Raw genomic sequence first — 14228 nt, 5'->3', positions numbered from 1 at the left:
AGCAAATGTGCCTCATTTCCATATACTTAAATCATTACTTCCTGATATGCAATGTGTAAATTCAGTACACTAATGGTTGTTAAGTTTATTAACATAGTAAATTAAACCAGAAGAATAGCTCTGACTTAGTCATAAGTAACTATACAGTCAATGTCATGGATAGTCTGAAATCAGAAGGGATTCTATTCTTTTGTTCAGCAAGGAAGTACTTTAATGATGCATATAACTACACATTGCACAAATTTCAGCAACTGACAGTGAATCATTTTCAAATTTGAAATTTTTTGTGGTCAAGTTTCCAGGGATTTTCAGTATATCTGAAGATAAAGCAGTAGATATTTCACAGGCTGATTTTTGCCAATTTCAGTGCAAGAAGAAGGAAATGATGTGAGCAGTCCATGGTTGGGGGAACTGACAGGAGGAAACTTGAAATATAATAAATTATATGAAGTCACTGGCATTTTAACAATTAATCACAGAAGTGCTACATGTGAAAGGATATTCATCCAGGTGAGGGAGTACTTCGGATCCTCTTTTTGATGAAAATTTCAAAATGTCCTAAACAGCAGAACCTAGCCCTAAACAAAACTTCGACCCATTTCTGAAGAAAGCAAAGTCTGCAACAGTATCTTCCTTGAAGCAATCATAATGAATTAGTATCTAACAGATAGTCCACAAAGAAATATCCTGTGTATGCTAATATTTGAAAGCAAACTGTACTGATAAACAACCTTATGGCTGTATCTTAATATAAAGTATTCAACTTTCAGTGAAATTTAATTTATATATATATATACATGCTGCTTTCCTGTGACGCATTCCTCCTGTTTCTTTCTTATAAAAATAAACCTAAGCATGCCTTCAGACAAAAAAAAAAAAAAAAAAAAGTGCATTTATGGTCTGAAAAATGTATACGATACTTGTGGCATCTATGAAGTCAGGCACCAAACTAGTTTTCCGTTTCTGGAGTGGCTCAGTTTTAGATTTAGATCTATATATATACTGATTATAAATTTGTACCATGCAATATTAAATAGGTGAGCACATACATATACAATTCAGAGTGATAAATAAATGACTTTGAATATGGCATGATAGTTGACTCGAGTATCCCCAAAACTGTAACTCTGCTGGGATTTTCACATATGGCTATGTCTTATGTATACAGAGATTGGTCCAATAACCAAATAACATCCAGCAAATGGCAAGGCTTGTGGACAGTAACAGGCTAGTTAGTCAGTCAAATAACCTGGTACAACAGTAGCAAAAGAAAAAAAAAAGCACTTCAGAATGCACAATTTGTTGTTTGTCACAGAAGAATTGCAGCCGATAATAAAGCTGTGTTCCACTCCTGTCAGTAAAAAATGAGAAGGTATGGTTATGGTGGACTAATGCAGGCAGCATTTAATGGTGCACACTGAGTCCCTTGATACTGGCTGAGCAACATTTTGGTACTATATGTTATCTGGAAATTGTTCCCAACCAGGTACATCCCTTCATATTTGCAAATGGGTTCTTCCAATAGGATAATGGACTATGTCACAAGACCAGAATTGTACAAAACTAACTATAGGAACATGACTGCAGTGGCCTCCACTTCATTCCCTGTTATGACCTTGGAAAGGGTGTTTCTGTACACAGAAAGCTAGTTCTGTTTGTCACTCAGCAAACAGAGAACAAATTTTGCAGCAATATGTCTCATGTTTAAATTTTCAGTTAAAATGTATTGGCATATACCTTACAATGTCATGTCAGAAATATTGTTAATTGTATATTGTCTGTCATTGATGGTGGATTATGCCCGAGCTCTCAAAATTTTCGAATGAAGTTTGGCCTGCTTGGAAATGTAAATACTACTGAGAAGTTTGTGTTCTACCCATATCATCACCAAATGCCTGTTTAAGCATTTCAAAAGTCTCCAGAGCTGTTTTCTCAAGTTTGACAAAATTTTATGCAAATATGCTATCTTACTCAGCTAAAAATATTGCAAGAAACACACTTAAAAACACCAATTGCACAATGTCCTACTGATGCAAAACTTGCTACACTAACTCATAACGAATTAGTTCAGCCCTATCTAAGTGCACTGCTATGTTACATGTGGTTAGCCCTCCATGCAGCCAGTCCAGAAACCTTTGGTTTGCACCTCGTACATATGTAATTTGCAAAATACATGGCCTGCCAACCAACTTCCCTAAATCTACACTGAACATCTGTGAAATGAAGTCAAATGTACAATATATGAATCCAACATGGGTTATCTAATTGTGGGATGGTCCACAGGCAGCATAACTGATCATGCCTCAGGATGTAATATTGTGACATCCATGTTTTCATATTTAGGCCAGTATACAAGGTCTGGCATGTCTGACTACAAACTGTACAATTAAAACATGTTAAGGCTCTAAAAAATTTTATTTTTGCACTTGAAAGCAAAAATCAAAAAAAAAAAAAAAAAAGTCAACGTAGACATGAATTCCATCACTTTATTAATCTGTGTATTCCATCTATTTCAGCTGACAATAGAACTGGTCTTTGATGGTTGTTTTGACTTAAATGGAATTTAAATCATTTTCAATGAACCAAAACCACGAAAATCACACAGTAACAAATCTGGACTGCAGACAGGGTATCTCAGTGCCTCTCAGCACATCTTTGGAAGTAAGGCCCAAATCCAGCTGGCAACATGTGGATGTGCATACTTGCCAACTCTTAAAATTTAGGTGTAAGTTTTTTGATAATCAGGTGTGTCTTCTAGTTTTTTTTGATAGTTTAGTTTTTCCTCTAATTTTCAGTCAAATTTGTATTATTTTTCTAAAATACTAATTATGAATTACTGAATTTAACAATGTACACTTGGGTGGGTTTTGGAATAGCCAACCTAAGTACAATGGCCCAAATCCAGTTACCCAAAAACCAGATATTAAGTTTTGTGTGAACTGACATATCAGTTTATTAAAAAATTAGTTGTCTGAGTAGCACTTCTGGTTGACAAGTTTTGTTCTTGAAATACAGTTATATTTAGCTACAGTCTTCCAAACTCATGATATAAAGTCAGCTGGCTGCCATACTAGGTTGAGAATTTTGGTCCCAATTTTTGCTTATTCCCAGTGTTCAAGACTACATACTGTTCAGAAAGATGGAAGGTTCAGTTTTCCTTGTCAGAAAACAATTACCATAACTTTTCCTGTAAAAATTGGGATCAAACATTTTTTCATTCCTGGGGACTGAGGATGTTTCCATTGCTTTCTTGACCACTGTCACATCACAGTAGTGGTTTTTGAGTAACAACCTTCCCCATACATATTGCTCTATGTCTTACCTTTCAGCAGTGAAAAACTGAATGAATGCAGACTGATCCATTCTGATGCTCTGTCTACTTACATTTCCACACAAATAACCCCAACAAAAGCAGACAAAGTGAATTGGGTCTCATTACAAAATACCAAGTCAATCCATTTGTTTAAGTATACGAATATCCATTATCCCTACCTACTGACTGAAAAATCTCTAAAACTTCTAATTAAACACGACTTTTCTTATATTTAATTTGAAGTTTTTTTGTGTACCTTTAACACCTAATGCTAAGCCATGTCTATCCTACACAGCAAAGTAGTAAAGTTTACAGAATTATATTTTAGTGCAAGCATTAAAATAAGTTAAAAGCATATATCCTTTGTTTATTATGGATTTAACTGGAAGCTTTTCCCCCCCACACATCACTTAGCTGCTCATTTGAATTCTATACATTATTTGCTAGTCAGCATAAATTTGTTAATAGAAGCCATCTGTTGTCCGATGAGAGATCAGTAAATTTCGAAGCAGGTGTAATAACAGATTCACTTTTTATGGTGATGATATTATAAACTAAAATCAATTCATGGATAATGGTATCATCTCTAATGTGAGCATAAGCACAAGCCATGAAGGTTCTATCTGTCACTGGAGGGAGGAGAGTATTTCAAAGACAGAAAATTAATGAAAAATGCATACAACTTTTGCATATAATATTAAATTATTTCACTGCCTGCACTGAAATATAATCTGGCAAACTTTATACTTTGAAGTAACACAAACTGCCATCTGATGGCAATGTATACTATGATTTATTTACAGGATCAAAATTAATCAGTAAAAATAATTATGCCATTCAGTCCAAAAAAAAGTTGGAATTAGTATGACTGGAAGTAAAATATAACTAAAACCTTATTAACACTTATAGACAGACATTACTCAGAAATTATAATAATAATAAACCTCTAAAAGGAAAATAATGTAATCACTCAAATGTTTAAAAGTAAATACCTTCAGATATATAAAAAAAGTTTATATTGAGTGGATGAAAGAAAAATTCATTGTATATTTACCCTGTGACATATGGTTTACATTCATTATGATCTTTATCCCAACCACAATATGGATCCTGTATGCATCGTAAACAGTTATCATATCTTCCTTTACACATCACTAAATCAAACTGTCGTATCAAGGAGTCTGATGACACATACAAAGACTTGTGCTATAAGAAGTAAAAACAATTTGCTTAATAATCTTTTTTTTAGAAAGAGGGACAGTTGATCAAATATTTGCCACATAAAGCTAGTTTACATTTATTAACAGTTACTTATTAGACTTCTAAATAAATAGGGTTGACGTAGCTGAGTGGTTAGGAGCGCAAGTGCAATAGCACACACTCTTTGAGTGGACCGGGGTTCAGGCCTGTGACTGCTAAATACGATTAACATTTGTTGTTGTTGTTATTTGGTTTTTAGGAGCATTAGCAACTAAGGCCATATTGCTCCGGGATATGCGGTGGTCATTCCCTGACCTTTCTGCATCCTCCATATTTGGTGTTGACGGGCTCGAACCCCGGTCTAATCAAGAAGCATGTGCTAACGCACCGCTGCTCCTTCCCACCTGGCTACGGAGGCGCCTTTAACATTTGTATTGATTGATTTATTGTAAACTCCACTGACAGCATAAGTCAATTTGGAAAATTTTAATATTTTCCAAATTTAAACCATACTATTACTAATACTTGCTATTCTTGATTCATCTCTGCTGACCTAGTCGAATTCTTGTTAGATTCTAGTGTGTCACAACTTGTGTGGAAGATTTTGTAGCAGAGATTTCACACAAGCTATGTACAGTTGGGAAAAAAAAAAAAAAAATCTCCATATTCCTATCTATTTTACCTTCACTGAGCAATGGCTTCTCTTTTATGCTGGCTTTGTTATAATAGTCTTCTGTAACAATTTATCATTATCAGCATGCATCTGCATCAAGAAATAACTCCTATTTTATTACGTGTAACTTTTGTAAATGTTAAATGTTATCAATGACAAACATGATAATACTGTAATGAAACTAGGCATAATATTTTAAGAGTTTAAGATTATCTATATAATATCAGCGTAGATACACCATAGACTCTTAAAAAAAAAAAACTAAGATAGTAGTGTAAAGGGCATAATTTTATCTGGATCTCATATAAGTAATGCTTCACTAATAGAGAAGACTATTGTCACTTATTCTCGGTGGGCACCACAATATGAGAGATGACAGAAGGTGTACGCCTTCTGGCATCTCTCATATTGTGGGATTAACTTCATAACTGGGTTGCCGTGTTTGCAATACCAGGGTACCTGCCCACCCACTGATGAAAGGCCAACAAGCCTTGAAATGGTGTCGTCTGGGTGGTGGTGCCCACTGAGAATAAGTAACAAGAGTCTTCTCTATTAGTGAAGCATTACTTATTCGATGTAGGGCAATACATGGTAACTTGTAAAGGATGAGCACAATATGAGATACAGATGAAATGATGCCCTTTACACTACTATCATAGCTTTTTCTTTAACAGTTGTCAATGGTGTATCTACACCGATATTATATAGATAATCTTAAACTCTTAAAATATTGTGCCTAGTTGCATTTAGTTTTATTAAAGTATTATCATGTACACCTTTTGGGATCTCTCATATTGTGGGATTAACTTCAAAACTGGGTTGTCATGTTTGCAATACCAGGGTAGTGATGCCCACCCAGAATAAGTAACAATAGTCTTCTCCAGTGCTTTTTTTGGGATGCAACGGTATGGCGTATTGGCACCTTTATCAGCAGTGACATTTGAATTTGGATTCAGTGCACTTAGAAATTTGTAATATTCTGTAAATTTTTTTCACATATTTACCCACTATTCAAAAAAGCTTAAACTAAATTTGCATTTTTCACTGTCTATTGTTAAGATATTTTCTATATAACACTGTATAATCATTTTTATAATTTTAAATTGCTCAGTCGGACCTCTCTTTAACGAAGTCCTTTTATAGTAAATTATTTTGAATTCCCTTTGGAAGTTACATTTAAAATACTTTCTATCGAGCGAAGAAAATTTTCATATAGCGAACAGATTAGGAGAGAATTAACTCGGTATGCACTGTTTGCATTTCTGGCCTTCAAGCAATTAGTGCTGCTGCACGAATTAAGAGCTAAAGGGATTACCATTCTACAACTTAGTGGTACCTGGTAAAACCTATCCGACCACCTGTCTCACATACGGAGAAGTTGCGCTGGTCAACAGATCAAGGGGTATTCCCAATGGGCTCTGGTCCACCCGTACAGGGACCATATTCAAAGTTAGATTTCTTTAGTGTGTTACATTTTCCGTATCTTGTTGCATGTAAAAGTAAAATTTAAAATATTTGAAAATTTTATTAAGTACAATACACAATTACATTTACTGAACAAAACATTTAATGAGAGCATTTTTTTGATAATTAACAAAATTTAAGATGCAATTTTAGTTCACTTTCCAGGCGGGCCGTAGGTTGGACACCGCTGTGAATCAACTGTAAGCGCCCCATTCGAGAATTAGGAGAGAGTGATGTTATTTTATGCTGACAAATAACCTGTTGTTTTGCAGAAGTGCATCCCCCCCCCCCCCCCATCCACATTTTTCCCTATCTCTGCTGGCATGGTCACAGTACCTGAATGACACTGACATTTTGGACAGTTTCAAAAAAAAAAAAAAAAAGAAAAGAAAAAATTCAAATTTAAGAACTAGTGACAATACCGACGACGAGAGAAGGAGACCGAGAGCAACAAAGGTATTAAACCTTCTAAACATGAATTGTTGGCATTTGGTGAAAGTGAAGTTAGAAAATTGTCAATTAGGTTACAGTTAAATGAATGAGATACATTCATTCATACCTGTGGATTTCGGGAATACCTAATTGAAAAGATGGTTTTGGAAGAATTGAAGCATTTGATGGACGCTCTGAGTATGATACCAATTTCATCGAGTGAATGTGAACAAGGATTTTCACAAATGAATCTGATCGCCAACCCAACCAGAGCTTCATTGATGACAAAAACAGGTTCTTCGCTACTGTTTCTTAAAATTGTAGGCCCACTGCTTTGTATGCTGACCCGCTTTGTTTCAGCAAAATATGTCGATTCGTGGCTGTTTTGGAAACTTCATTCAGCAAGAGACACACAAAGAGGAAAAAAAGAAGTCGGCATAGGGTGTCCGGATGAGAACTTAATAAAAATTTGGAATATTCTACAAAAACTGTATTACGAAATTATTTTTACTTATGTTATTTATTTTTATGGTCCGTAGTCTAACGAAGTAATGTAATGTCACTCGGTTGTCCATCTGTCAGTCACAGCATTATATCTCCGGAACCACTCAACCTACTGACTTGAAATTTTGCATGGGTTTGTACATCATGTGGGCCAACATAACGCCATATTGATCGTTGTTGACAAAAATTTGTCTGAGAAATGGGGGGGGTAAAATGTGTTGTCAACAACCTATAGCTTATTATACACCATTGGAAAGAGCTCAATGAGTAGGTTTAAAATTAAAACTGGCAGCGCCAGACAGGAAAATGGTTCATTTTCGTGTCCCCCACCCCAACCCTATATTTCCGTCACTAATGGAGCTAAAATTTTAAAATCACATTAGCTAAGCATTATTCAATGCTTATCAAGGGAAAACTATTCTGGTTGAAATCTATCATTTACTTTTTTGTGTTAAAATTAAAAAACCAATTTTTTATTGCACTTCGATAGCGTGCTTCTTTGTATTAAGTAACTCTCCTAAGTTGCTAAATAGTTAGCTAATAATTCTATAAATAAAGGCAATTTATAAATTTCGTGATGAGAAGTATTTTTTAACAATTTTCAAAGCTAGAGTTGTCATGACAGTGGTGGAGAGGCACCTCCGCAAAGTCTTGCATGAAGAAGTCTGAGTCGCTTCTCCACCTTTGTCATTCACAACAACTGGAAAGACTCAAATAATGACTGTTATTTATAATTTCAGATATATTACTGAGATGCAGGGATGTGAACGTTTGTTCCTGAAATCTGTATTTCTTTCACACCAAAAGATTAATATGTCTAGTAGTTAGGCCATTGCTTAGTTTCTAATTGTTCATTTCTTACTTGCCACCAATGTTTCTGATAAATTATTTGATAACTACCATGTAACTTACTGTAAAAAAAAAAACTGATTGAATTTGGAACAAGATACATACTGTATATACCTTATTCTCTTCTCAAATTTTAACAACTGTTTTATTGCTTTTACTTCACACATTTATTTTTTGGTGTAACTAACATATCAGCTACATCCTAGTCAAAACTCAAATAATGACACACATGAACAATGATTTTAATTTTTGTTTAATAACGCTATATAAATTTACAAAAAATTAATCTATTATAAATTAAGATTAAATGAATATATAGTCATTACACCTAAATTTAAAGCCAGTATCCATGTGTCATTGTGTGAATTTTAGCCACAATGCAGCTGAAATGTTCTTTACATCAAATTTCCAAGGCTCACATTCTCCCTCAAGATACCTTTTAGTTTTATTTTCTCCTGAAATGTATAAAAGATTTTATAAAAATTTAAAAATTATGGAAATTTAAAATTTCCATAAATTTCGTACTGTTTTTATCTCTTTCTTGACTCTAGTAGCCTCTTAGAGAAATAACCGATACAGAGACATGATTCATTACACATAATTAAAAAAGTGATTTAATCACAAGAAATTAAGTTGACAACTTTTTCTTGTCTTTAATTTGAAATGTATGTAAGAGAGAGATAACTGGAGGCAATAATACTGTATCCCATTGCTCTTACTAACAGTTATATAACCTTTTTCTTATCATACTTCAGAAATGGCTTCACACTCTTTTTACTTTAATTTTGTACTGCAATCTCAAATAATGTAATAAATTGGCAAGTTTTACAAAACATCACTTTCACACTTCCTACTTTCCTACTTTCGCACTTCCTACTGGCTTTTCTGCTATTAGAAATGTAGTCTATTTACAAATAAATTATTGTTTCCACTTTCTCACTATTTTGCTAAAACTATTGAGAAAATACACTAAAAACTGAGCAAAAATTTTCCTTAATGAAGGCTACTCTACATTCTAGAACTAATAAACATATTAGTTCTGGAATATAGAGTAGTGGAGAATTACTTTATAAATTTGGTAAATAAAGGATATGAACTTAGAATTTAATAAACTTACTTTACTGGAGATTTCCATAGCTCTTATTGGATCTGGTGTAGTAGCTTCAAATATATCTACAAGATTAGAATGCTCTTCCCCATCTCTATTATACCATTCTACTAGTTTATAGATAATGCCTTCATCTAAGAGAAAAAAAAAATTAACACTGTATTACATCTTAACTGGAAATTTGCAAGGTATATAATTTAAGTAAATTAATAAACTATTTAAAGATCCTACCCAAGATTTAAAGAATTAATTTCAGCATTATAAGCAAGCCTCACACCCATATGTAAAAATAATGAGTTGTCTCATGAAAAAATCTGATATACAGCCACTCACCGGCTTACGCAATACTTGACTTATGGAAATTCGACTTTATGCAAGTTTTTGCCAGCCAGTGCAAACTTAAAAAAAAATCATGGAAAAGTATTTTGCATACCATAGGTATAAATGGAAGTATCATGAAAATATCGTAATGTGAACTCAATAACACATTGTTGTTTTTTTTTTTTTTTTTTTTTTTTTTGGTAATTCGTTCCAAGACCTGAGAAGTTGAAATAGGGCTCACATCTGGTGAGTATGGGCTTGGCACACCCAGGGTCCTGAGATGGATATCATCATTCTTCTCTTTCTTGGTGATTCCCTTCTACTTATGACTGACTCTCTCTCAGGGTAACTAAAAAAAATTTTTTTTTTTTTAGCTGGTGCAGCATAAGCCTCAGGTTTCCTTGCACTATATGGCTAGTAATAATAATAATAATAACTAAGCTATTTATCTCTCTAAAAGGTCATTTTTATAATAGAAATTGCACTACACTTTCATCGTTATCATATGTTCCGTTATAAGAATCAATTTTGAACACCTTTGTGATATTTTTCTAAAGCACATTTCTGGAGGACTATTACCACAAAACAATATGCACATTCCGGTTTATTGGGCTTTTCTTTTAGCACAATCTATTATAAATGAGTAGTAAACCAGACCTTATATATTATCGATCGATAATAAGATATCAGTATTATTGCATTTGCAATAATACCGATAACTGTAATTCTGGGGGTTTTTATGTTACGGTATTATGGTTAAATGAGTTCTCATTCATTGAAATCTTCAATCATATAAAAAACAAATAAATTTTCAGAATCTTCTCTTCATTCCTATTTACTTATTACAATGGTGAAGGGAAAAGGACCAACAGAAAATGCAAGTGCTGGCAGTGCTAGGAAACAAAAAATTGATTTAGAAATGAAGATGATTAATTAAGAAGTACGAAGCAGGACCAAGTTTGTCATCTATTGCATGGAATTAGGTCTCACTGCTTCAACAGTGAATACTATTTTAAGGGACAGTGGTGTGTGTATAAAAGAACATGTTAAAGGATCAACACATTTAAGATCAACAGTGATCACAAAACAGCGTTCAGGTGCTATATGGAAGATGGAAAAACTTCCAAAACATTAACGTATGCGGTGAAGTCGCCAGTGCCGATTCTGCAGCTGCAGAGAAATTTTGTGATGTGTTGGTAAAAACTCCTTCTAAATCTCCACACTCCTCTATTTCTGCAGCGGCATGCTTATCAGGTGGAGAGTGAATTCTGGAAACAATGCTCGAAAGGTAGTAGTAGTAGTAGTGGCATGTGATGCAAGAAAGCAAATGTATGAGCTTATGCAGCATCAGCCAAAAAAAAAAAAAAAAAAAATCACACCATTCCCTCCAAATGCCTGTCCAGTTCCTCCTTAAATCTATTCAAGCTATCAACTTCCACAACAACAGATGGAAGTTTGTTCCAGCAATTAACCACCCGCTGGCTAAAGGCAAATTTCCGCACATCTATTCTACATCTGTCTTTTCTTAATTTGAATTTATGCCCCCTTAGGTTCGTAATCTGAACAAGTGGAAGGATCCCATCAGAATTCAGCGTGCTCAATCCATTCAAGGCCTTATATACCTCAATCAGATCACCGCGCAGGTGCCTAGTCTCCAGCCACTGCAATTTGCAGAACTTAAGCCTCTCTTGGTAAGAGGATCCCTTCATTCCTCTCACCAATCTTGTTGCCCTTCTCTGTACCCGCTCAAGTAAATCTACATCCTTCCTAAAATGAGGTCTCCAGACCTGTACGCAGTACTCAAGGCGTGGCCTGACCATTGCCTTATACAGAGGGATAATCACCTCCTTTTCCCTGCTAGCAAAATTCCTATATATCATTGACAATACACCATGAGCTACTCTTGCAGCCTGTCTGCATTGCTCAGAGAACTTCATATCTGACTGCACAATTACTCCCAGGTCTTTTTCACTTTCTACCACCTTAAGTGTAGTACCACACAGTTGGTACGTTTCTCTGGGGTTATTTCTACCCATATGCAGTACTTTGCATTTGTCAAGGTTAAACTTCAGTTGCCACTTCTTAGCCCATCTGCCCAAATTATCTAGATCCTGTTGCAGTAGCAGACTGCCATTACTGTCGTTAACAACCCTGCCAACCTTTGTATCATCTGCAAACTTCGACATTAAGCCTGATATACCTTCATCAATATCATTGATAAATATACAAAACAACAGTGGACCTAACACCGAACCCTGTGGGACTCCACTAATAACATTTAGTCCAAGAAGAGCAGCACCCATTGATTACCACCCTCTGTCTTCTCGCACTTAACCATCCTTTTATCCATTGTAGCAACTTACCCTTAATACCATTCTGCTCCAATTTGTACAATAGTCTTCCATGCGCAACAGTGTCAAAAGCTTTCCTGAAATCCAAATATATGATATCAAAATTGTTTTTTGCATCCAGTTCCTTTGTAACCACATCATAATATCCTATCAAATTTGTCAGACAAGACTTTCCCTTAACAAACCCATGCTGTGTCTGAATTATTGCTGCAGTCTTGTCTAGATGATCCTGCAATGCATCTTTAACCAGCGACTCCATTATTTTACCCGGAACAGAAGTTAAGCTAACTGGTCTGTAATTACTCGTGTCACCCTTCGATCCCCCTTTGTGAATTGGGGATACATTTGCACATCTCCAGTCCGTGGGAACCTCCCCTGAGTCCAAGGATGCTCTCATAATTATGGCTAAGGGTTTGCTTAGTTGCCTTGCCGCTTCCTTTAATATAACTGGATAGATCCCATCCACCCCAGGTGCTTTTCTTACGTTTAACTTCAACAATTTCTCTTCCACTTTGCTCTCAGTTATTACAAGATCATTAAGCACCCTGCTACAATTTGATAACCTTCTGCCATTTTCAAACCTTAATAATTCCTCACGTGTGAATGTGAGGTAAAACTTGCTGACGCTATGCTTGTCTCCTCTCTCTTTTTGTAATTTTTCCTGTGCATGAGATAAAAAAATTGAATAAATAATTCTATTTCCATGTTTGTCGAACGTGTAAATAGAATTATTTACTTTTTTGCTTCAATTAAATTCAATCAAATTTGCGAGTGCTGCATAAGCATTTAGGGAAATTCGACTTACATAGAGTTCCACGGTACGCAACCCTTACTTAAGTCGGGGAGTGGCTGTACAATAGGATTTATTATACACCCCTTCTACTTTGACTAATACAAGAATGCATTCCTGTGGGCTTCACTTTTGGTACCTCTGTAGCCAGGTGGGCAGGAAGCAGTACGTAGCACACACTTCTTGATTAGACCAGGATTCGAGCACGTGACCACCAAATACGGAGGATGCAGAAAGGTCAGGGAATGACCACCGCATATCCCCGGAGCAATATGGCCTTAGTTACTAGTGCTTCTAAAAACCAAACAACAAGCTTCACTTTAGTCATGTACACAAGCTGAATAATTTTACTCCAATAAGCAAAATGTTATAATGAAAGGTTGTGTACCTGATGGATGTCAAAAAAGAAATTAGCTATAAAATATTTATGGAAATGGTTTAAACCTTACTTCCCAAGTTGCTACTCATAAAAGATTGACCTAATCCCCTTAGCTCAGCAATTCTTAATCTTTAATTACCTGTAGGCCCCTAAGCATATATCAGTACTATTTAGGTCTAGGTTTAGATACTCCAAGCTTATCAGTATTACTTAAAATTTAAACATCTTAGCCAATTTTTGAATTCAAAGTTTAAGTTTTAAATGTCTCTCACACACACACACACACACACACACACACACACACACACACACACACTATAAAAATATGTTTACTAAGAAATTTCTGTAGAAACTCACATAATGGTAGCATCACTCTATTTTTTTTTAAATAAACAGGTTACTCTTAATCTTTTAAACACAGTAAATAAGAATAACAGTAGCAGTTTCCTTAATTTTTAACAACCAATTCTGCTGAACCAGTACAAACTAGGTGGGTGACACCACTGAACTTTTGTATTATTTTCTTTGTAAAATAATAAGAGAAGTTTACCTCAATATAGTACGTAGAATACTTCCGTATGATACTCTCCAGAAATTAAAACAAAAAACTTACATTAGAGTAACAAATAATTAAAAATCAATTTAACACAATAAAACATCAATTTAACGCAAATAAAAACAAGAAAATTAATTTAATTCCTGTGATCACATCATACGGTCGAAAAGCATTGTCAGCTTCAGGAAGGAAAATCGTTTTGCAATTTTTTCGTTAAATTCTTTTAATTAATTTTCTTTTTTTTTTAATTGCTTTAAATTGAGTTTTATTGTGTTAAATTGATTTTTA

The 14228-nt window shown here is 34.7% G+C and overlaps 1 protein-coding gene across 1 annotated transcript in view; it reads right to left on the bottom strand.

Annotated features, from left to right (window-relative positions):
- LOC150083360 (semaphorin-2A-like) overlaps positions 1–14228 on the bottom strand; it is a 644133-nt gene that overhangs the window by 53229 nt on the left and 576676 nt on the right. Inside the window, exons 12-13 of the mRNA XM_090377991.1 lie at positions 9553–9677; positions 4368–4519 (exon numbers count right to left, since the gene is read on the bottom strand). Of these exons, the coding sequence (XP_090234117.1) occupies positions 4368–4519; positions 9553–9677 (277 nt within the window). The remainder of the gene's footprint in view (positions 1–4367; positions 4520–9552; positions 9678–14228) is intronic.

Source organism: Mastigoproctus giganteus, chromosome 7 (assembly GCF_048544385.1).
Source record: "Mastigoproctus giganteus isolate SK-2022 chromosome 7, ASM4854438v1, whole genome shotgun sequence".
Taxonomy (NCBI): Eukaryota; Metazoa; Arthropoda; class Arachnida; order Uropygi; family Thelyphonidae; genus Mastigoproctus; species Mastigoproctus giganteus.
This window is presented reverse-complemented; position numbering and strand designations above follow the sequence as displayed.